A 23,904-nucleotide genomic window follows, 5' to 3' on the forward strand; every position below is an offset into this window, starting at 1 on the left:
CAGGGTCTCACTCTATCTCCTAGGCTGAAATACAGTGGCACTACCATAGCTCACCCTCTGCCTCCTGGCTCACATGATCCTCCCACCTTAGTCCCCTGAGTAGCTGGAACTACAGGTGCATGCCACCATGCCTGGCTCATTTTTTGTAGTTTTTTTTTTTTTTTTTTTTTTGAGACCAGGTCTCACTTTGTCACCAGGCTGGAGTGCAGTGGCATGGTCTTGGCTCACTGCAACCTCTGACTCTCTGGTTCAAGAGATTCTCCTGCCTCAGACTCCCAATTACAGGCACAAGCCACTGTGCCCAGCTAATTTGTGTTTTAGTTTTTTTTTTTTTTTTTTTGAGACTGAGCTTGCTCTGTCGCCAGGCTCAGCTGTGATCTTGGCTCACTGCAACCTCCACCTCCTGGGTTCAAGCAGTTGTGCCTTAGCCTCCCGAGTAGCTGGGACTACAGGCGCATGCCACCACACCCACCTAATTTTTGTATTTTTATTAGAGACAGGGTTTCACCATGTTGGCCAGGATGGTCTTGATCTTCGACCTTGTGATTGGCCTGCCTTGGCCTCCCAAAGTGCTGTAATTACAGGCATGAGCCACTGTGCCCAGACTAAGTTTTATATTTTTAGTTGAGACTGGTTTTCACTGTATTGGCTAGTATGGTCTCCATCTCCTGACTTTGTGTTTCACTCACCTCAGCCTCCCAAAGTGCTGGGATTACAGATGTGAGCCACTGCACCCAGCCAATTTTTTGTATTTTTTCTAGAGACAAAGTTTTGCCGTGTTGCTGAGGTTGGTCTCAAACCCCTGGCTTTAAGTGATCATCACTCTTCACCCTCCCAAACTGCTGGAACCACAGGTGTGGGCAACCATGCCTGGCCAAGCAGATCATTTTTATCATTTGATTCTAGAGCTGCTGCTCATGGTCACACTGTAAGAAGGTGCTGTATAAAGCCCTTATTTGGGCCAGGCATGGTGGCACATGGATGTAATCTCAGCATTCTGGGAGGCCAAGGCAGGTGGATTACTTGAGGTCAGGAGTTTGAAACCACCCTGGGCAACACTGGTAAAACCCCATCTCCACCAAAAAAAATAGAAAAATTAGCCAGACATGGTAGCATGTGCCTATAGTCCTAGATACTCGGGAGGCTGAGGAAGGAGAAATCACTTGAACCTGGGAGGCAGAAATTGCAGTGAGACAAGATTGCACCACTGCCCAGCAGCCTGGGCAACAAAGTGAGACTCTATCTCAAAAAAAATTAAACACCTTATTTGGGAAGTTGAGCATCAGTGATGGCCCTGCTTCCCCCAGAAGATTTTTTTTTTTTCTTTTTAAATCTGTAGAACCTCTAAGAAACTGGCATTAACTTCTAGCCAGACTATGTTCCCGAAACCAGCCACCCTATTATCCCACCATGGGGTAGCACAGATCTGACCTCTGACAGTGTCATTTATTTTCTTGCCTAAAAAAAAATCACGGCCAGGCACAGTGGCACATACTTGTAATCCCCCGTACTTCGGGAGCCTGAGACCAGTGGGATCGATTGAGCTTAGGAGGGTGAGGCTGCAGTTAGCTAGGGCACTCCAGCTTGGGTGAAGAAGTGAGAACTCATTGCAGAAAAAGAAAGTCAGGGCAGCTTTCAGATTTAAGAATTCTGGGCCGGGCGTGGTGGCTCAAGCCTGTAATCCCAGCACTTTGGGAGGCCGAGACGGGTGGATCACGAGGTCAAGAGATCGAGACCATCCTGGTCAACATGGTGAAACCCCGTCTCTACTAAAGGTGCAAAAAATTAGCTGGGCATGGTGGCGCGTGCCTGTCATCCCAGCTACTCAGGAGGCTGAGGCAGGAGAATTGCCTGAACCCAGGAGGCGGAGGTTGCGGTGAGCCGAGATTGCGCCATTGCACTCCAGCCTGGGTAAAAAGAGCGAAACTCCGTCTCAAAAAAAATAATAATAATAAAAAATAAAAGAATTCTGAAAGATGTGTGACTACCATCTCCCCAGGCCCTAAACCATATGAATTTGATGGGTTTGTAGCAGACACGAGACAGGAAATTAAGCACCTTTTCCATGGTATGCACATAACTGTCGACCTTTACATGTGTATTTTTAGGCCAGATGGAGTGGTTCATACTTGTAATCCCAGCACTTTGGGAGGCCAGGGCGGGTGGATTGCTTGATGCCAGGAGTTCACAAGACCAAACTGGGCAACATGGTGAAACCCCATATCTACTAAAAATACAAAAATTAGCCAGGCATGGTGGTGGGTGCCTGTAGTCTCAGCTACTTGGGAGGCTGAGGCACAAGAATGACTTAAACCCAGGAAGCGGAGGTTGGAGTGAGCTGAGATTGTACTACTGCACTCCAGCCTGGGCAAGACAGTGAGACACTTAAAAAGGATTACACATTTTAAAAAAAAAGTTTGTTTTTTTTCTTTCTATAAGACAGGGTTTTGCTCTGCCGCCCAGGCTGGAGTGCAGTGGCGCGGCCATAGGTCACTGCAGCCTCACCTTCCTGGGCTCTAGCCACCCTCCTGCCTTAGCTTCCTAACTAGCTGGGACTTCAGGTGCATGCCACCATCGCTGGCTAATTTTTTTTTATTTTTTCTATGAACAGTCTTGCTGTGTTGCCCAGGCTAGTCTCAAACTTTTGGCTTTGAGTTTGAGAATATGCCTCTGAGACTGTAGTCTGCTTCTCACTGAGATTTCTAGAGGTATGTTTGAGTTTTCAGAGTAATTTTCCAGGCAGTCCTCCTGCCTTGGCCTCCCACCAAGTGCTTACAAGCTTAAGCCATCATGCCTTGCCTTTTTTTTTTTTTTTTTTTTTTTTTGGAGACAGGGTCTTGCTCTATTGCTCCTGGAGTATAGTGGCATGATCTCGGCTCACTGCAGCCTCCGCCTCCCAGGCTGAAGTGATCCTCTTACCTCAGCCTCCCAAGTAGCTGGGACTGCATGTATAGGCCACCACACCTAGCTAATTTTTTTTTTTTTTTGCATTTTTTTGTAGAGGCAGGGTCTAGCTGTGTTGCCCAGGCTATAAAAACAACCAAAATCAATTTAATAGGTAAGAGACGGGTCTTTCTAGAGGCGTTTGTGTGACCTTGGAATCTGGGAGCCAGGTAGCCAGTGTCCTCTTCTTCATTTCACAGGAGAGAAAATTGAGACCCTGTGAGACCCTGCTCCTGACTCTTGATGTTCACCCCTAGACCTCTGTGGGCCCCGGTGCTAGCCAGTTTCTCACTCTCACAGCTGTCATGTCAGCTTAATTTGGTTTGCTCTGTCTGAAGGTTGGGGAAGCGCCTGGAATTTGGGAAGCCGCCTTCACACATATCTTCGCCGCCGCTGCCGTCAGCCCAGGGGGTAGTCAAGATGTTGCTTTAGGAAAACCACGGAAGCTGAAGCTCTTGGTGTCGGTGTGGGAGTCGTTACTATTCGTCGTCTTTTTACACTAGGTTTTTATTTTATTGTAAGTTAGAGAAATAAGAACCAGCACTCACCATAGTTCACTTTGCAGCCCAAGCCAACGACAGGCCGTGACGTGTGCTCTGGGGTTTGCCCCTGGGAAACGTCTACTCATCCCTGCCAGCCACTGTGTGCACTGTAAAGAGGGACAAACGGGGCTCTCTGGGAAGAGCCCTAAGGTGTCGGTGATGAGGCTACCCTGTTTTTGTTTGTTTTTGTGCTTTGAAATAAAGTCTCGCTCTGTTGCCCTGGCTGGAGTGCAGTGGCGTGATCTCAGTTCACTGCAGCCTCCACTTCCCAGGTTCAAGTGATTCTCCTATCTCAGCCTCCCATGTAGCTGGACTACAGGAGTGTGCCACCACACCTGGCAATTTTTATGTTTTTAGTGAGAAACTGTTTCACCGTGTTGGCCAGGCTGGTCTTGATCTCCTAGTCTCAAGTGAACCTCACGCCTTGGCTTTCCAGAGTGCTGGGATTACATGTGTGAGCCACCAGGCCTGGCCTCTGATTGGTCTTGACAGGTGTTTTTCATGTCCTGAGTCTCCTTAAATGTGGGATGGAGTCCCTCTCAGAGGCTCTTCCCCCTGCCCCCAACCAGCTGGAATTGTCTTATAGAATGAAATCTCCCAATGCTTTGTGGTGTACTGAAATCATGTCTGGGAACAGAGAACAGAACCGTCATATGCCTTTTTAAAAACTAGAATAGGCGGGGCATCCTGACTCACGCTTATAATCCTAGCACCTTGGGAGGCCAAGGCAGGCTGATCACCTGAGGTCAAGAGTTCAAGACCATCCTGGCCAACATGGTGAAACCCCATCTCTACTAAAAATAGAAAAATTAGCCAGGTGTGGTGGTGCACACCTGTAATCCCAGCTACTCAGGAGGCTGAGGCAGGAGAATCGTTTGTACCTAGAAGGCGGAGGTTGCGGTGAGCTGAGCTTGCACCACTGCACTCCAGCCTGGGTGAGAGAGCGAGTATCAAAACACACACACACGCACACGCGCGAATACACACTACATCTGAGACTGTAGCCTGTTTCTTTTTTTTTTTTTTTTTTTTTTTTTTAAGACGGAGTTTCGCCCTTGTTACCCAGGCTGGAGTGCAATGGCGTGATCTCGGCTCACCGCAACCTCCGCCTCCTGGGTTCAGGCAATTCTCCTGCCTCAGCCTCCTGAGTAGCTGGGATGACAGGCATGCGCCACCATGCCCAGCTAATTTTTTTGTATTTTTAGTAGAGACGGGGTTTCACCATGTTGACCAGGATGGTCTCGATCTCTTGACCTCGTGATCCACCCGCCTCAGCCTCCCAAAGTGCTTGAGCCACCGCGCCCGGCCCTTGTAGCCTGTTTCTTATTGAGTTTTCTAGAGGTATGTTTTTGGAGTAATTTCTCAGGCCAACCAGGGTCAGTGGAGAATCTGTCCTCTTTTGGCAAACTGCAGTCATTCATTTTCCTGAGTCCCCTGGCAGGGTGGGGGGAATTCTGCCTTAGGACCCTGAGGGGTCTTTGGGGTAGGGTGGCCTTGTTAATGCAGCCACTAAGAACAGGACTTCATTCAAAGCCATAATGGAGTAACCAGAGTGATCTTCAAGTAAGAGTACACCATGAGATCATTGTTGGAGGAGGCCTCCCTGTCAAAGACATGAACACAGGATTTCCAGCGCATCACAGCGTGTCCGCTCACCACTGCTTGTTAGGAACTGCTGTCTCACTCTGTGGGTCACAAGTTAAAAGAACACAGTTTCCGTGTGCCTGCAGTTTCGTGGTCTTCATTTTGTTACTAAGTTATTTTCTGGAAGAACAGCAAAAATATCTTCAGGTTGAAAATGGAACTTTGCAAGTGCTACTGAAATTCCGCAGAGAATGAAGCTGCGGTGGCGAGTTTCTTACCCTAGAAACATCCTAACCTGTCTCCGAAAATATGTCCTTTTATTTTTTTAAAAGATCAATAAAATCAAGAGAAGCGAATGTTGAACTGGTTTGGGCCAGTGGTCACATAGAGGCTTTGTATGTTTGTACTTGCATGTTTTCTCATAGGGTGGTGAAAAACTTTTTTTTAACCAAGTTATGAAATAAGAAAAAAAATCTTTTCCAAAAATTTCTATTCAAGCCAGTTTTTTAGAAATATATCTGGGATATGTTTGTGCATCAGTCGAGGCATAGGGTGGAGTCCTTCATTCCGGTATTTCCTGTCTCCCAAATCTGTTTGATCTCACGGACTTGGTGGTATATGGCATCGTTTGTGTTGAACAGAGCCTTTGCAAGGCATGTCTGTCTAAAGCACTGAAGCTGAAAGAAGGATGGAGCCTACAGCCTATCCTCCCCCCATCTCCACCCCTGCCCCCCATGCCCCACCCCACCACCAAGACAGAGTCTTGCTCTATCTCCCAGCCTGGAGTGCAATGGCACGATCTTGGCTCACTGCAACCTTTGTCTCCCAGGTTGAAGCAATTCTTCTGTCTCAGCCTCCCAAGTAGCTGGGATTACAGGCATGTGCCACCATGCCTGGCTAATTATTTTTTGTATTTTTAGTAGAAACAGCATTTACCATGTTGGCCAGGCTGGTCTCGACCTCCTCACCTCATGATCCACCTGCCTTGGCCTCCAAAAGTGCTAGGATTACAGGCATGACCCACCATGCCCAGCCTATAGTCTGTTTTTATGGGCCATACTCTAAGAATGATTTATTATGTTTTTAAGAGTTGTTTTAAACATGATGAATATTTGACCCTATGTAGCCTATAAAAGCTAAAATACTATCTGGCTGGGTTTTTGTTGTGTGAGAGGGTCTTATTCTATTACCTAGGCTACATAGCTCACTGCAGCCTCAAACTCCTGGGCTCACACGATCCTCCTGCCTCAGCCTTCCAAGTAGTTGGGAGTACAGGTGTGCACTGTCCTGCCTGGCTGACTTAAGACTTTTTTTTGGGGGGGTGGGTGGGTAGAGAGGGGGTCTCTGTTGGCCAGGCTGGGTCTCCAACTCCTGGCTTCAAGCTGTCTTCCCATCTCAGCCTCCCAAAGTGTGAGGATTACAGGTGTGAGCCACTGTACCCGGCCACTATCTGACTCTTTAAAGAAAGTGTTTGCTGACTCATTGGGCAAGACCTTGTGTTTTAGCTTAAAAAAAATCAAGGAAATCTTGTATTTTTCTTGTGATTCTGGTTTTGATGAGTAAGGATGCTCTTAGTCATGTTGAAGGGCAGGGGGCAGTGGCCCGTGGACCTCACATCACCTTACTCCTCACCCCCCAGCAGCCCAATAACCCCCTTAGACGGTCTCACTTTGCATCTCTGCCTTGTGTTTTGCTGGCTGTGGGATCTTAGGCAATTGATATCACCTCCCTAGGCCTCAGTTTCCCCATTGAAATAACCCTGACTTCAGAGAGTCTGTGACGATGAAGCAAAACCCAGAGGTCTCCAACTTCTTTTGCTCCCTAGAAAACAGCTCAACAGAAAAGCCGGTGACAAGCTAGTGATTTCTAACCGTTTATTAGTGAAGGTGTCTGTAAGTACAGTCAGGGTGTAGTAAACCGTGCGGCATTCCTGCTCTCCGCTGTGGGAGCAGCGTCTCCTTTTCAATTCATGTGACTACAGAAGGCACTTGGTCTTGGTGAACTGTGCGTGTCTGAGGTGTGGAAATCAGGATAGGGGAAAAGAATTCTCAAACAAGGGCCTGTCATGAGAAGTTGGAAAGGTTCACAGGTTAGGGAATGAATGGGGAGGGGGGCAGCACCCATTTTGGTGACTTTTTCCCCATTTCATGTAAACAAAATTGCCAGTGACTGCTTACTGTGGCTATGTCTTCCTGAAAACTCAACGTCTGCACAATCCATTGATGGAGCTGGAGGGTGTGTCTGTGTTTCCTGTTGGGTTTTTCTCATCTCGTACATCCCATTTATACCTTGAATACAGGGTAGTGGGGGTGGCGGCAGTGGTGGTGGTGGTGGAGACAGGGTCTCACTCTGTTGCCCAGGCTGGAGTGCAGTGATGCAATTATAGTTCACTGCAGCCTCGAACTCCTGGGCTCCAGTGATCCTCCTGACTTGGCCTCCCTAGTAGCTAGGACCACAGGTGTGTCGCACCATGCCCAGCTTATTTTTAAATTTTTGTGGAGACAAGGTTTCACTATGTTGCCCAGGCTGGAGGGTGGTGGTTTTTATGATCCTTGTGTGAGGAGTGTCTGCGATGTTTGGAATTTGAGGGTGGATTTATACAATGCTAAATACAGTCAGCTGGGTTTTGTTTTGTTCTGGGTGTTTGGTTGTTTTTCTTGCCGTGGTGCAAAACTCTAGAAAGTTGCTTATTCACTGGCCTTGGTTCCATTGAAGTCTGCATCTCGAGTGTCCATTTCTTCCTCAGAACCATCTGCATTTTCAATGACTCGACGTCCTCCAGACCTTCTAGAAGGAACGAAAGAGGTCTCGTTTCCTCGCCTGTGGGTTGTAAGGAAACACATTTCTTTAGCAAAGAAATCTTCATGATTGGGATAGATTTTTTTATGAATTTTTCTTTTTTTTTTTTTGAGACTGAGTCTCGCTCTGTCCCTCAGGCTGGAGTGCAGTAGCATGATCCCAGCTCCCTGCAACCTCTGCCTCCTGGGTTCAAGTGATTCTTCTGCCTCAGCTTCTACAGGCATGCGTCACCACACCCAGATGATTTTTCGTGTTTTTAGTAGAGATGGGGTTTCACCATGTTGGCCAGGTTGGTCTTGATCTCCTGACCTTGTGATCTCCTGACCTTGTGATCTGCCGGTCTCAGCCTCCCAAAGTGCTGAGATTACAGGCGTCAGCCACTGCACCTGGCCCTATTTTTTTTTTTTTTTTTTTAACATTAAGATGAGGTCTTGCTATTATTGCTCAGGCTGGTTGTGAACTCCTGAACTTAACACAGTGCTCCTACCTTGGCCTTCCAAAGTGCTGGCATTATAGGTGCCACACCTGGCTTCCAAGGTGGATTTTATTTTATTTTTTAAGACAAGAGTCTCCCTCTGTCACCCAGGCTGGAGTGCAGTGGTATGATCTTGACTCTGCAACCTCTGCCTCCTGGGTTCTAGCAATCCTTGTGCCTCAGCATCCTGAGTAGCTGACTACAACCATGCCTGGCTAATTTTTGTATTTTTAATAGAGATGGGATTTTGCCATGTGACTTGCGCTGGTTTCAAACTGCTGGTCTCAAACGATCGACCCGCCTCAGCCTCTGGAAGTGTTGGGATTACAGGTGTGTGCCAGTGCGCCTGGCCTGCAAGGTGGATTTTAGCTCCAGCCAGTAACCCCCTCTCTCCCTGTCCCTACTACTTGCATCTCCTTTCTGTCCTGGTTCTCCTGAGTTTAGCACGTTGACTTCACGGGAAGGGCTGGTTATGTGAGGGGCGACTTTGGGTAGCAGGGGGGAAGGGGGCAGAAGGAGAAATCAGATCTGCCTGCTGCTGACCTTCACCGTTTGGAAGAAACGCTTACGTCTCTTCAGCCACGGTAACATATAATCATGTTGAGGTCTTGCCATCTGGCCCTGTTTGACCTGAATTGGAAGACAGGTCTTTTTTTTTTTTTTTTTTTTGAGACGGAGTTTCGCTCTTGTTACCCAGGCTGGAGTGCAATGGCGCGATCTCGGCTCACCGCAACCTCTGCCTTCCGGGTTCAGGCAATTCTCCTGCCTCAGCCTCCTGAGTAGCTGGGATTACAGGCACACACCACCACGCCCAGCTAATTTTTTTTTGTATTTTTAGTAGAGACGGGGTTTCACCATGTTGACCAGGATGGTCTCGATCTCTTGACCTCGTGATCCACCCGCCTCGGCCTCCCAAAGTGCTGGGATTACAGGCGTGAGCCACCGCGCCTGGTCGGAAGACAGGTCTTAATTTATTTTAGGACCTCAACGAAGAATGCAGACTTTTGCTCCCCATACAAAGGCTGGACTAGAAGCCACAAGGATGAACACAACCCAGTGACCGATTCTTGAGTCAAAAGGAACAACTCAGACAGGTAAGACTAGAGGCCTAAGGAAGGCCCAGCGATTCATGATTGCTGAGAAGAGGAACCCCCTGATGTGAGCCTTCTGTTGACAGAGGATGGGAGAGGCCCTGGCTGGGAAAACCCACCTGGCTGTAAAGGATGGGGCTTCCCACAGGACAGTGATCAGAAATACCTAAAGTTGCAGCCACTCCAAACTAAACTCTGCTAGGCCAGCTTCAGAGAGAAACTTCTAGACTTGCAGCCCTACTAGAGAACTCTCTGTCCTCCTCCTCTCTAGATGTGACCCTGAAGTCTTTGTCTTTTTTAGCACTGTCTTCCAAGGACTTGACGCGGAAGGATCCCCACATGGGAGCAGGCAGGAGCAGCGGTTTGCTTCCTGTATGTTCCCCACACAGCTCTCTTCCTTGCCGTGTTTACTGCAGATTCAAAAGCTGATGGAATGGCTGGGTGCAGTGGCTCATGCCTATTATCCCAGCATTTGGGGAGGCTGAGGTGGTCAGATCACTTCAGTTGTTCAAGACCATCCTGGCCAACATGGTGAAACTCTGTGTCTCTCAAAAATACAAAATTAGCCAGGCGAGGTGGGATACACCTGTAATCCCACCTACTTGGGAGGTGGAGGCAGGAGAATCGCTTGAACCTGGGAGGCAGAGGCTGCAGTGAGCAAAGACTGCCCCACCGCACTCTGGCCTGGGTGACAGAGCCAGACTGTCTCCAAAAAAAAAAACACCCACCACCTGATGAGCTAACCTGGAGCTGGAATTAGTCCCTAACCTACACGTTGGTGTTCCCACCACTTTCTTTTTGGCTCTTGGAAGAGTCTGGTAACTGGAAAGGTTAATGGACAAATTTGCTCCCTTGACCTAAGAAATACATTGTGCTCTGGGTCGTTGGAATCTCCGTGCTTGGCTGTCAGCCTACAAGACACTCCATTCTGGGTCCAGTGCTTTTCTTAGAACTGGTTTCAATTCCTAGACCAAGGTTGACACCAACTATACCTGTTACAGGAAGTAAGGGACCCCTCTAAAGATTTTCTTAAAGGGTCTGATCTTGGAGAATCTGGATTCTTTTTTTTTTTGGAGATGGAGTCTTGCCTGTTGCCCAGGCTGGAGTTCAGTAGCACGATCTTGGCCCACTGCAGCCTCTGCCTGCCAGGTTCAAGTGATTCTTTTGCCTTCTCCTGAGTAACTGGGACTACAGACATGTGCCACTACACCTGGCTAATTTTTGTATTTTTAGGAGAGATTTCGGGGTTTATTTAGGGGTTTCACCATGTTGTCCAGGCTAGTCCTGAACTCCTGACCTCAAGTGATCTGCCTGCCTTGGCCTCCCAAAGTGCTGGGATTATACAGTTGAGCCACCGCGCCTGGCCAAGCATTTGGATTCTATTCCCGGACTCAGCTTACCCAAGACAGCAGGAATGATGTCAGGAATCAACATGAGTGTAAGCACCTGCTACTTTGAAGGGACTGTTTCCCACTGACCGGTGGGTGCTGTACTTCAGCCAACCCTGGAATTCAGCTTATCCTGTGATCCCAGTGAGCTGGCAGGAAAACTGCTCTAAGGGTCCGGGAGACTCATCTCGCCCACAAAACTGACACAGAAGCTCTTACCAAGACCTCACCCCTCTGCTTTTAAGTATTTTGGTAGTGACAGCAAAGCTGAGATTCTCCAAAAATGAAGATAGACACAAATGAGGGTTGGTTTGGCCTCTCCATGGGGTGAAAGAAGTCAGATCCACATTGCCTAACTTCACCTATGAAAAGTAGTCATCACACTTGTAATCCTAGCAGTTTGGGGGCCAAGGATCACCTGAGGTCAGGAGTTTGAGACCAGCCTAGCCGACATGGTGAAACCCCTTCTCTAAAAATACAAAAATTAGTGGTAGCAGACGCCTGTAATCTCAGCTACTCAGAAAGCTGAGGTGGGAGAGTCGCTTGAACCCATGAGGCGGAGGTTGCAGTGAGCTGAGGTCACGGCACTGCACTTGAGCCTGGGTGACAAAGCAAGACAACATCTCAAAAAAAAAAAAAAAAAAGTTATTCAAATCCCACAGAAGCAGAGGCTTCTCTGTGCTCTCTTGGGATCAGCCCTACGTGCATCCTCGAATCTTGGGTGTCCATTCCCCAGTCCTTAAACATGTATGTGCCAGTGAAGCCTCCAGGAAAGGCTCTGCAAGGACTGTGCTTGGCTTTGTGGTGGTCAGCTTCCACCCCATGTGCTGAAAATGCAGTTTGTAGCTAGACATCACTCAAGCCACATGCATCCCCCGGCATTTGTCAGACATCACAGTGAGCTCATTTTCTTTGTGGACAAGCCTGTGAAAGCCGAATCACAGGGGACCAGTTGCTGTGCCGCAGTTACGGTGAACCTGGGCTTTCTGGTTTCTGACTTGTGATCTGGACCAGCTAACTAGAAGCCAGGTACATTCTCCAGGAATGTGCCCAGAGAGTGGAACCATAATATTCACTCAGTGGAGTGTCTTCACTGGACAAGGGAGGACAGCACTGCTGAGTGCCCTAACAGTGTAAGAGTGGCTTTTGGCATGAAAGGAAGAAAAATTCAAGCCACACACACAGCCTCTGACATCTGGTCAAGATGCAGTGATAAGGATGCACTGTTGGGTGTCACATCACATGCACTGCGCAGAGGCAGAAAGGACAGTGGGTCAAGAGATGAGGTCCATTTGTCATCCTGATCTTGGTTTCAATGACAGACAGCTTTGCACTAAGATATCCAAGCCTTCAGATTTTGCAGGAATCTCATGAAAATGTGCAAGGGTTAAAAAACCAGGGTGGGCAGAGGGGCACACTGGCAGAAAGGAATACTGAGACAACACACGGCTGCGAAGCTGAAGGCATGATACCTGGTGCATCACTGCGAAGTTTCCTGTTGGGGGGGCCCTCTGAAACAAGAGAGAGAGAATCCCTGGAGGTTACCATCAGCAAACGGGAAGGAGCCTGGTGAAGTATGTTCTTAATTGTTAAAAACATTTGCTTTGGTTTGATAATTAAAGGCACACTTTTATTTTTAGACGGAGTCTCATTCTGTCACCCAGGCTGGAGCGCAATGGTGCGATCTAGGCTCACTGCAACCTCTACATCCTGGATTCCAGCGATCCTCTTGCCTCAGCCTCCCAAGTAGCTGGGATTACAGGCAGGTACCACCACACTTGGCTAATTATTGTATTTTTAGTAGAGACAGGGCTGTACTATGTTGGCTAGGCTGGTCTCGAACGCCTGACATCAAGTGATTCTCTTGCCTTGGCTTCCCAAAGTGCTGGGATTTGGGATTGCAGGCATGAACCACTGTGCCAGCCTTAAAGGCACTCAAGTCAACCTTGCAGTGAATCATCTGACGTCAAGAGCCTTTGGTGAGGTTGGCACATGAAAGGACAAGCAGTTTTGATACAGAGTCTCACTCTGTCACCCAGGACGGGGTGCAGTGGTGTGACCTGTCTCCACTTACTGCAACCTCCATCTCCAGGGTTCAAGCAATTCTCCTGCCTCAGCCTCCCAAGTAGCTGGGATTACAGGCATGCGCCACCATGCCTGGCTAATTTTTTTTTTACGTTTAGTAGAGACGGGCTTTCACCATGTCGGCCAGGCTGGTCTGGAACTCCTGACCTCAGGTGACCTGCCTGCCTCGACGTCCCAAAGTGCTGAGATTACAGGCATGAGCCACTGTGCCTGGCCCAGTTTTTTAAATGAAAAGGAAAACGTCTCTCCTTAGAGCTACTTCTAAGAACCACTTATAAATCCCATCATTGCATACCTGTTGAGGGAAGTAAAAGCATTATGAGCAAACTAGTCTGAAAAGTCAGTGTTGGAACAGAAGCCAAGAAGTTCTGGGCAAGGAACCTGCAGCCGCAGCTCCCTTGATTATGATTAGTGCTCTTCATTAGCTCTGGGGCCTCTAGCGAGAGGGTGGAGGTGGAGGCCTTGTGCTGCTCTTGCCGGAGGTGACTGGCAGTGTAGCCGATGGTAGGTAAGTGGGTCTGGCTTCAGAGAGGGCTTGTGTTGGCATTTGTCTGGCTGATAGAACTCTGTGAAACTTGCACTGCAATTCCTTCTTGGCTGAGGAGCTAGGCGGGCTTACCAACCTCGCTCAATGCTCTAGTGCCTGATTTTATGGGTTTTTTTGGTGCACCTACAAGACTCAGAAGACAGGACAGGCTTTTCATCTGCATTGTGTGTGTGTTCGTGTCAGAACTGGCAAAAATGGTCTTCTTGTTCCACCCAGGCCTTGCCTGTCCAAGAAAGGTCAAGTGTGTGGGGCAGAACGCAGAGAGGATAGCCACTGTGTGCCAGAAGAGTCACTGAGCCTGAGAAAGGAGAGCAGAGGCAGCAACAGGGTAGAGAGTTGGAGTGGCTGTGTCCCTGTCACTCAGCCAGGGCAGGGGGACCAGTTACCAGCAGAGCACATCCCAGGTCTAAGCGTTTTTTTTGAGACACAGTGTTGCTTTGTCACCCAAGCTGGAGTGCAGTGGCATGATCTTGGCTCGCTGCAGCCTCCACCTCCTGGGTTCCATTGAGTCTCCTGCCTCAAGATTGCAGTGGTGCAATCTTGGCTCACTGCAACCTCTGTCTTCCAGGTTCAAGTGATTCTCCTGCCTCAGCCCCCAGAGTAGCTGGGATTACAGGCATGCTCACCATGCCTAGGTCATTTTTGTATTTTTAGTAGAGATGGGGTTTCACCATGTTGGCCAGGCTAGTCTCGAACCCCCAACCTCAGGTAATCCATCTGCCTCAGCCTCCCAAAGTGTTGGGATTACAGGCGTGAGCCACCATGCCCAACCCCAAGGAGTTTTGACTGTGAGAACAGCTCTCCTCTGCTGACCCTCAACCCCAGGAGGTGCTTTCAGAGCCGAGGCCTGGTTTCAGTCCTATCCATAGGGACCAACAAGCCGTCACCTTGCAGTGAGTGGTGCTGTTCCCTGAAGCCTTGGTGCCCTGTTCCAGCTGCCCTCTTCCCCTTTTCCAAGGAGTTTGGAATTTTCCCTTGTCTCAAGCAGTGGTCCCCAAAGCGTAGACATTATTTCAGATGGCTTCCAGGCATGCCACCAGCTAACTGAACTGCATCATGAGAAAGTCATATTCCTTTCCAACTCTTTTTAAGCAGGTCTCATTACTATGTCAGAGAGTCTATTTGGTGCTAATGGCTGTTGCCCCCCGCCAACCTCCATTTTTTTTTCTTGAGACAAAGTCTCATTTTTGTCACCCAGGCTGGACTGCAGTGACGCGATCTCGGCTCAGTGCAGCCTCTGCCTCCCGGGTTCAAGTGGTTCTCCTGCCTCAGCCTCCCGAGTAGCTGGGATTACAGGTGTGTGCCACTATGCCCAGCTAATTTTTGCATTTTTAGTAGAGATGGGGTTTTATCATATTGGTCTGGCTAGTCTCGAACTCCTGACCTCAAGCAATCCACCTGCCTCAGCCTCCCAAAGTACTGAGATTACAGGCATGAGCCACTGCTCCTGGTCGTCATGCCCTTTTTAATGGAGAAGTAGCCTTCAGGTCTTAGTGATCAGTTTGTGGCTACACCAGCCAGGTATTGAACTCGATGCTGTTTTATTTTCATCTTATTTCACTGTGACTGGTTGATAAAGGTGATGCTGGTTAAAAAATGTAGGAGCCATGTTTTATTTGCAATTATAGCCATGTATGATTAAAACAATTTAAAAGATCTAGTTAGTGGTATTAAAGGTGGTGAGAGGCTTAGTACATGCTTATGGTGGTATGAAAATGAAGCTGCGGAAATACCCAGGACTCAAGGGATGAAGCTTTACTCTGTGCCTGCTGCTGTCCTAGACATCGGAGTTTTTTGTTTTTTTTTTTTTCCCCGTTTTTATTGAGACTGAGTCTTCCTCTGTCACCCAGGCTGGAGTGCAGTGGTGTGATCTCAGCTCACTGCAACCTCCATCTCCTGGGTTCAAGTGATTCTCCTGCCTCAGCCTCCTGAGTAGCTAGGATTATAGGCATGTGCCACCATGCTCGGCAAATTTTTGTATTTTTAGTGGAGACGTGGTTTTGCCATGTTGGCCAGGCTGGTCTTGAACTCCTGGCCTCAGGTGATCTGCCCTTCTTGGCCTCCCAGAGTGCTGGGATTATAGGCGTGGAGCTACCATGCCAAGCCTGGGCAGGACTCTTTAGGGAAAGTTGACCAGATTCTCCCACAGATGGGATGTTGGGTATCAAGGAGACAAATGTCAAGAAGAACTAGGTGGTTTGTGATCTGAATTGTTGGCGGCTTCATCACTCTAGCTGCTTAGCTGGGGAGGGATTGTGAGAGGAGCTGGTTTGGAGGTGAAGATTTTTGCTCTGTCACGGCTTGGGGTACACAGCATGTTTGGTGTGAGCTGCCTATGCGACATCCACGTGGGAACATGAGGCGGGTCTGCTGTTCTAAAAAGAAGCTAGGGCTTGTCACATATGAACTGAGAAGCTATAGACGGAATTCTAAAGCACCAAGACTGGTGGCGACCTCTTACCTAGTGGGGGAGAGAAAGATGAAAAGAGAACTAAGGCTGCGAACGGTGGCTCACACCTGTAATCCCAGGACTTTGGGAGGCCGAGGCAGGCAGATCACCTGAGATCAGGAGTTCAAGACCAGCTAGCCAACATAGCAAAACCCTGTCTCTACTAAAAATACAGAAATTAGTGGGAAATGGCTTGAACCCTGGAGGTAGAGGTTGCAGCGAGCCGAGATCGTGCCACTGTACACCAGCCTGCGCAACAGGCTGTGTTAAGACTCTGTGTTAAAAAAAAAATGGGGAGGGAACTAAGATGCTACTCTGGCGTGGCCCCGTGGGAAGCAGGTTTTGAGGAATCAGCAGAGGGGATGAAGAGGGGAAAGCAGGTGAGGATGGGAAACCCAGGGAAGCAAGCGTGTCAGGCCAGAGGCATGACGGGCCATGCCACATGCTGCTGCCCCATCAGGACATCTGGCCATTGGTGTCACCCATGAGAGGCTTCTGGGAGAGTGATGGGTGGGGGTGACAAGAACCAGCAACTCTTAACATACAGGTTTGTTTTTGAGACAGTCTTCTTACTCTGTCACCCAGACTGGAGTACAGTCTCATGATCTTGGCTCACTGTAATCTCCGCCTCCCAGGTTGAAGCGACTCTTGTGCCTCAGCCTCCCAAGTAGCTGGGATTTCAGGCATGCACCACCACCGCACCTGCCTTAGTTTTGTAGTTTTTGGTAGAGGCGGGGTTTTGGCACTCACAGACAGTTTTGTAGTAAAGGTAGCAGGGTAGATGTGGGGCTAAGAGATTATTCCATTTACTGATGGAGCAAATGAGAGAGGAAACCTTGCAAAGAAGGAAGGATTTTTGGAGCCATGTGCTTTGAGTGAACTAGAGGGTTGGGTCCAACGGAGGCGTGAGCCTTGGTTGGTGCCAGAGGGTTTGGCACAGAAATGGAAGAAAGAAGTGTGAAGAGGCGCAGGGAGATGAGGCAGGGGGAGCTTGTGCATGTTTCATGATCATTTCTGCTTTTAAGTAGGAAGTAAGGTCCCCAGCTGAGAGTGAGGACGGGGAGGAACGATAAGAAGTTCAAAGAAAAAGTGAAAAAGCAGCAGAGAGTGAGATGAGGGAGGGGTGTGGGAGGGCGCGGGCAGCCCCCGAGCAAGGCCTGCTCTGTAGGAAAACGTGGAGAGCAGGGGTTTTTTTAATTTTTTTTTATTTTTTTGAGGCATGTCATCCAGGCTAAGTGCAGTGGCTAGATCATGGCTCACCACAACCTTGACCTCTGGGGCTCCACTGATCCTCCCACCTCAGCCTCCTGAGTAGCTGGGATTTTAGGTGTGTGCTACCCCACCTGGCTAATTTATTTCCTTTTTTTTCTTGGAGAGTTGTGGTCTTGCCCTGTTGGCCAGGCTGATCTTGATCTCCTGAGCTCAAGCAATCTACCTGCATTGGCCTCCCAGAGGGCTGGGATTACAGGTGTGAGCCCTGCGCCTCCCCAAGAGTTGAGTTTCACTGGGCTTGTGCTTTTACCAAGTGTGAATGCAGCAGAGCAAGACGGGGAAGCAGATGTTGAAGATGTGTGATGGGCGGGAGTAGACGGCTGGCTTGGAGCTGGGTCAGAGGCTGGCAGGGGCTGGGAGAGGACAGTGGCATTGTGAAGAAGCCGTTGGGGACACAGTCAAAGAAAGGTGGCTCCAGGCAGACAATGAGATGCCTGATGGTCAAATTGTGTGGGCGCCTAGAGGTACTGGTTGTGCCTGTGGGAGCAGCGGGATAACCCAGAAGGTCAAGGAACCTAGAGGCTGTGTCGCCCCCTGGATGTTGAAATCATGGAGAACTGTGAGGAGTGGTGTGGGCGAGAGACAGGAAGCTTGGAGCTAAAACTTCGAAGGAGCCAGCTGGGATGGATGGACAGGGTGCTGGGAGCAGTGGGGACACCCCAAGGTACTAGGAATAGGGGAGAGGAAACAGCCCCCACCCCAGTGACCGCAGGAATTCTCAGCAGGGAGACAGTTGTACCCCCCAGTCTCTAAAGGACTTCTGGCAACATCTGGAGACATTTTTGGTTGTGGGGGTGGGGTGCTACTGCATCTGATGGGTAGAGGCAGGAGTGTCGGCACCTGCTGCTTTGTAAGGACTCACTTTCCCACTGACCGGGAACATGCAGCGCACAGTACAGCGCCCACGCCCGACAGGGAAGCAGCCCAGAGGGCAGCAGCACTGAGGGGGGAAACGGAGCAGAGAAGCTCAGGAAGGGTCAAGTGGCAGGGGCGGTGTTGCAGCATCAATGGGTGCCGTGAGGAAGAGGCTGTAGGAGACGGGGGACAGCATGTCTTCCTCCTCCCCACCCTGATGACGGGGTGGGAGAGGTGGATCGTTAAAGAAACTAGAAGGTGAGCTGTTACCAGCCCTGGCCCACTCTAGGCTTAGTGATTAAGGAGGAGCAGGAAGAAACCACAGAGGGGAGTGGCGGTGGTGGGTACGGGGGCGTCTGCAGCGATTCACTGACTCACAGTGGGCGGTGCAGGCCGACGGCAGCCTGAGCGCCCAGCGCGTCTCTCTGGCCTGAGAGATGGGGTCCTCCAGGCCCATGGGCTCCTCACCTGAGCTTGCTCTTGAGTGCGTTCACCTCTCGGCCCATGGCTTCGTTGCTCTCCGTGGCCTCATCCAGCTCCCGCTGCAGCTTCCTGCGGTTGGCGTTGATGCGCTGGGACTCCTCCTCTGCCTCCTCCAGCTGCCTCTTGAGCTGCTTGACCCTGGCATTGCCTTTCTCTGCCTGTCGTGGACAGTGGGGGTGGTTAGGGGAGGCCCCAGGTGGGGGCCCGGGGGAGGCTGGGCAGCCAGGGCTACCTGCTCCTTGTACTGCTCGGCCATCTTGCGCTCGTCCTCCACCTGCAGCAAGACTTCCTTCAGCTTCTTGTCCTTCTGCTTCAGCGACTTGGTGGCCGCCTGTTTCTCCCTGCAAACAGCCAGGAAAACAGAGGTGGTCTCAGAGGAGGGCGGCACCCCTTGCAGCTGGTTTGTCAACCAGATGTGGCGCCTTGAGTGCTTTTCTGAGCCCCATATCAGGACTTCTTCCAAGGATCAGTCAGATGGTGGACTAGTATACAGCCATGAAAAGGAATAGTGTCAGTGCATGCCACAGCATGGATGAGCCTGGAATTCTTGCCGAGTGCAAGAAGATACCAGCAGGCCACGTACTGTGATTCCATTGATATCAAATGTGTAGAACAGATAAATCTATAGAGACAAAGTAGATTACGGTTGCCAGGGATTGGGTGATTGGCTAAAGGACATGGGTGTTTTTTTTTTTTTTTTTTTTGGGAGCTGGGGTCTTGCTCTGTTGTCCAGGCTGGAGTGCAGTGGAACTACAGTGCCTGCTCTCCACCCTAGTTCATAGTTCACTGCAGCCTTGGACTCCTGGCTCAAGCAATCCTCCCACTTCAGCCTTCCAAGTAGCTGAGACTACAGGTGTGCACCACTGTGCTTGCTGACTTTTTAAAAGTTTTTCACAGAAATGGAGTCTCTGGCTAGGTGTGGCGGCTCATGCCTGTAATCCTGGCACTTTGGGAGGCCAAGGCACACACATCACCTGTGGTCAGGAGTTCGAGACCAGCCTGGCCAACATGGTGAAACTCCATTTTTACTAAAAAAATACCAAAATTAGCTGGGCATGGTAGTGTGCACCTGCAGTCCCAGCTACTTGGGAGGCTGAGGCAGGAGAATCGCTTGAACCCCGGAGGTGGATGCTGCAGTGAGCTCAGATTGTACCACTGCACTCCAGTCCGGGCAACAGAGTGAGACTATGTCTCACAAAAAAAGGAGTCTCGCTATGCTGCCCAGGCTGGTCTCGAACTCCTGGACTTAAGTGCTCCTCCCACCTACCTCAGCCTCCCAAAGTGCTGGGATCACATGCCTTGAAGCCCCACATCTGACCTGACGTTTCTTTTTGAGCTGATGAAAATGTTCTCAGATTGACTGTGGTGATTGTTTTACATGTTTGTGAATTTATGATTAGCCCTTGAATTGCTGTGCTTTAAATGGGTGCATTGCAGGCCATACGGATTATGGAAAAAGCTGACAGAAGGGAATGAGAATCCTTAGACTCCAATGGTTAGACATGAGCTATGATCTTATGCCTCACTGGGACCCATAATTAAGAGAAGAAGGCTTCCGGTGTGTGTGCTGAATGGGTTTCCAGTTGGACCTGTGTTTTTGTTTTTTGGGTTTTTATGTGTGTGGGAGGATCTCACTCTGTCACCCAGGCTGCAGTGCAGTGGCATGATCTCACTGCAGCCTCCATGTCCCACGTTTAAGCAATTCTCCTGCCTCAGCCTCCTAGTAGCTGGGGTTATAGGCGTATGCCACCACACCCAGCTAAGTTTTGGTACAGACAGGGTTTCACCATATTGGCCAAGCTGGTCTGAAACTCAAGTGATCCACCTGCCTCTGTCTCCCAAATTGCTGGGATTACAGGCATGAGCCACTGTGTCCAGCCTGGTTGGATTGTGGATAGCCTGTCAGCAGGCTATCCCCGCCGAGTCTGGGAAAAGCCAGGTGCACTGCTAGCAAGGCTGGTTAATGCCAGGAGGACCATGCGATGCTCCGAGACGCCCACATTGTAGGCCATTGCTCTAGGCCGGGCACCAGCAGGGCACGTTGCTGTGTTTACATTCAGTTCTCACAAAACCCCTGCACTGTGGGCACCACAGAGCTTGCTTTTCTTAAAGTCAGAACTGATGTTGGAAGAGGCTCCCTTACTTCAGTATGACCCTGGCTGTCTGTCACTCCCCTGCAAACTGGGTTTGGAACTCCAGACCTGCGTACCTGGCCTCCTGCTCAACCTGCTCCTCCAGCTGTGCAATCTTGGCCTCCAGTGCTGCAATGGTAGACTTGAACTTGGACTTGACGGCTCCTTCCATCTCCTGGAGCTTGCTCCGCAGTTCCTTGTTCTGGCGCTCCAGCTGCTGCCGGGCACTCTCGTTCTTCTGGGCCGCGCTGCGCTCCGTGGCCAGCTCGTTGTTGAGCTGCTCAGCCTGGGGAGGAGAGTGAAGGCCATCAGGTGAGATCAGGGAAGCCCAGGACAGTGTGCTGAGACCATGTACCCCCTCCTGCTGCCTCCAGCCTTGGTCGGCCTCTGCACGAGTCCCTTGATCCTGGGTGCCCTGACTTGATCCTGTAAAACTCCGCTCAAGAGCTTCTTCCAGGTTGGGCGCAGTGGCACACGTCTGTAATCTCAGCACTTTGGGAAGCCGAGGCAGGCAGATCACTTGAGGTCAGGAGTTCAAGACTGGCCTGACCAACATGGTGACGCCCCATCTCTTTTAAAAATACAAAAATTAGCCAGGCAGTGGTGGCACACGCCTGAATCCCAGAAGAATCTCTTGAACCTGGGAGGCGGAGGTTGCAGTGAGCTGGGATCGCGCCATTGCACTCCAGCCGGGGCAACAATAGAGTGAGACCCTATCTCCAAAAAAAGCTGCTTCCACAAGTGGTACGGTGCCACCTAGGCTGAGTGAGTTACCTGTCCCTTGCTTTCTCTGTCCTGGAATTGCCTAAAGAACAATGCCTGTTCACCCTATACCACGAGGGGCTGCAGGTCACAGGATGGTCCCTAGTGCCCACCATGGAACTGGTGCTCAATGACATCACCAAGGGCTCACTGGATAAGGCCAGAGTTTCAGCTGAGGAAAGCGCAATAAAGGAGGATCCCAAGGCCCCAACTCCAGGGACGCGCCATTAGGTGGAGGGAGCCATACATGCCGTGGCTGGAAAATCAAACACTGTAGCTGGGAAAATCATGTTCTGAACACGGCAGCCTGGGTGCGGGTGTAAGGGCCCTGGGTCCCCACTTAGGCCCTATCACCCTCTCGTCCCTCAACCCGGGGCCTGCATGTAGGAAGCCACCACCCATGAGTTGACTGGTGCCGGATCCTGCTGCAGGAGGACGCGAGGCAGTGTGGCTGAAGGGCCCGGGCGGCCCTCACCTGCTGCGTGGCTTTGCGGACCCGGTCACTCATGGCCTCCATGTTGCCCTGCTCCTCCTCCAGCTCCTCCTCCAGCTGGGCATTCCGGGCCTCCAGGCGGCGCTTCTCATCCTGGAGTGCGTTCCTGGGGGAAGGGCAGCCATGGTGAGGGCCTCCGCCCTCTCCCAGCCTAGAAGACACCACTCCTTGGAGTGATGCCTCATGGAGGAGGGATTGCTGTCATCATCTAATAGGGGAAACTGAGGCTGGGAGAGGATTAGAAGACTTGTCTGTAGTTACACAGACAGGAAGTAGGGGGCTGGGACTCAGGTCAGGTCCATGTCAGCAAAGCTGGGACTGGGATGGGGACTCGTGTACTCCTCCCTGACCCTTCCCGGTCCCCCCACCCTTGTCCCCACAAAGCTGCTCATTTGGAATGAAAGTGGCCACACCCCCAAACAGGAGCATGAAAGTGCTGAGGGAACGTCTAACCACCATGGAGCTGTCCTCAAGCTCAGAGGATGCTTAGTCATTAACAGGATCAAAATGGGCGTCCAGGGTTGGGCATGGTGGCCCATGCCTGTAATCCTAGCACTTTGGGAGGCTAAGGTAGGAGGATCATCTGAGGTCAGGAGTTTGAGACCAGCCTGGCCAACATGGTGAAACCCCACCTCTACTAAAAATATAAAAAATTAGCCGGGCATGGTGGTGCACACCTATAGTCTCAGCTACTCAGGAGGCTGAGGCAGGAGAATAGCTTGAACCCAGGAGGCAGAGGTTGCCATGAACCGAGATTGTGCCATTGCCCTCCAGCCTGGGTGACAGAACAGAACTCTGTCTTGAAAAATACTTTAAAAATAAAATGGGGGTCTAGGATGCTTTCCCGAGAACTGCCTCTCTCCCCATTCTCTGATTCAGAGTCCTTTTCCTCTGTTCAGTTTCCTACCTTCCTGACAGGCTGCTGGCCAGCTCCTCGGCCAGTTCCTCCTTCTCGAGGTCTGCCTGTTTGCGAGCTCTCTCAGCTGCGGCAAGGTCCTAGGTGGGTGGGAGGAAACCTATTGTCTATAAGGGAAAGGCCAAACCCCTCTGAGAGTCCACCCTGCCGCCTCAGCCACTGTTGAAAGTATATGTTCTTTTGAGCTCACGGGAGCCCCATCAATACATGGAGGAGGAAAGCATGTGTCTTTCTAGACGGGTGGACCCCAAAGCAGGAGGAAATCTGTGGAAGCACAGACCTGAGCTGCCAAGGATTGCTACTGTGACACCCCCATCTGAGGCTCTCCCAGTAAGAGCGAGGCTTTACCTCTTGTAGCTGCATGAGGTCTGCTTCCAAGCTCTTGGCTTTCTTCTCATTCTCTTTGGCTGTGGCAAAGATCTCATCTCTAGAGGCCCGGGCATCTTCCAGCTCCCTTTGGAATTCCTTCATCTGAGCCTGCGTGAGTCAAAAGGAAGGACAAGCTAAGATAATCCCTGTGCACCCAGGTTCTGCTGCCCAACTTAGCTTTACATGCCCACTCATTAGATTTTCTGCAATTGACCACAAAGAAGTCCCCATTGCAAGCCAGGCACGGTGGCTCATGCCTGTAATCCCAGCACTTTGGGAAGTGAAGGCAGGCAGATCACGAGGTCAGGAGATCAAGGCCATCCTGGCTAACGAGGTGAAACCCCGTCTTTACTAAAAATATAAAAAAAGTAGCTGGGCATGGTGGCACACGCCTGTAGTCTCAGCTACTCAGGAGGCTGAGGCAGGAGAATAGCTTGAACCCTGGGGGCGGAGGTTGCAGTGAGCCAAGATCGCGCCACTGCACTCCAGCCTGGCGACAGAGTGAGATTCCATCTCAAAAAAAGAAGTCCCCATTGCACAAGCATGGCCCTCAGTCCCAGGTGGCTGGTGATGGGCTGGGAGCACCATTCTGCATGGGCTCCACAGACCTGCCTGAGAAGCTGAGCCCCTGATGTGATCGGAGAGCAGTGGCCAAATGCCTAATAACGCTGCCCTACCCAGGGCAGGAGACAGCCGCCAAAACCTGAATGGTGCTGGAG

General features: G+C 50.5%; 2 protein-coding genes across 15 annotated transcripts in view; one reads left to right on the plus strand and one right to left on the minus strand.

Annotated features, from left to right (window-relative positions):
• Positions 1–19,992, plus strand: part of NDE1 (nudE neurodevelopment protein 1) — a 76,044-nt gene extending 56,052 nt beyond the window's left edge. For 7 of the 11 annotated variants that reach the window (XM_039478277.2, XM_039478281.2, XM_074381602.1 and 4 more), the window contains one exon: positions 3,282–5,428. In XM_039478277.2, coding sequence (XP_039334211.1) covers positions 3,282–3,375 — 94 coding nt within the window. In that variant the 3' untranslated portion in view covers positions 3,376–5,428. The other 4 variants (XM_074381603.1, XM_074381605.1, XM_074381604.1 and 1 more) reach the window with 4 other exon arrangements.
• The window catches only part of MYH11 (myosin heavy chain 11), a 154,537-nt gene continuing 137,562 nt past the window's right edge, over positions 6,930–23,904 (minus strand). For 2 of the 4 annotated variants that reach the window (XM_074381598.1, XM_074381599.1), the window contains 8 exons: positions 23,165–23,293; positions 22,808–22,896; positions 21,883–22,006; positions 20,723–20,931; positions 18,746–18,854; positions 18,499–18,671; positions 12,295–12,333; positions 6,930–7,889 (listed from right to left, as the gene is read on the minus strand). In XM_074381598.1, the coding sequence (XP_074237699.1) occupies positions 12,303–12,333; positions 18,499–18,671; positions 18,746–18,854; positions 20,723–20,931; positions 21,883–22,006; positions 22,808–22,896; positions 23,165–23,293 (864 nt within the window). In that variant the 3' untranslated portion in view covers positions 6,930–7,889; positions 12,295–12,302. The remainder of the gene's footprint in view (positions 7,890–12,294; positions 12,334–18,498; positions 18,672–18,745; positions 18,855–20,722; positions 20,932–21,882; positions 22,007–22,807; positions 22,897–23,164; positions 23,294–23,904) is intronic. The other 2 variants (XM_039478276.2, XM_074381597.1) reach the window with 1 other exon arrangement.

Source organism: Saimiri boliviensis, chromosome 12 (genome assembly GCF_048565385.1).
Source record: "Saimiri boliviensis isolate mSaiBol1 chromosome 12, mSaiBol1.pri, whole genome shotgun sequence".
In the NCBI taxonomy this organism is placed as follows: domain Eukaryota; kingdom Metazoa; phylum Chordata; class Mammalia; order Primates; family Cebidae; genus Saimiri; species Saimiri boliviensis.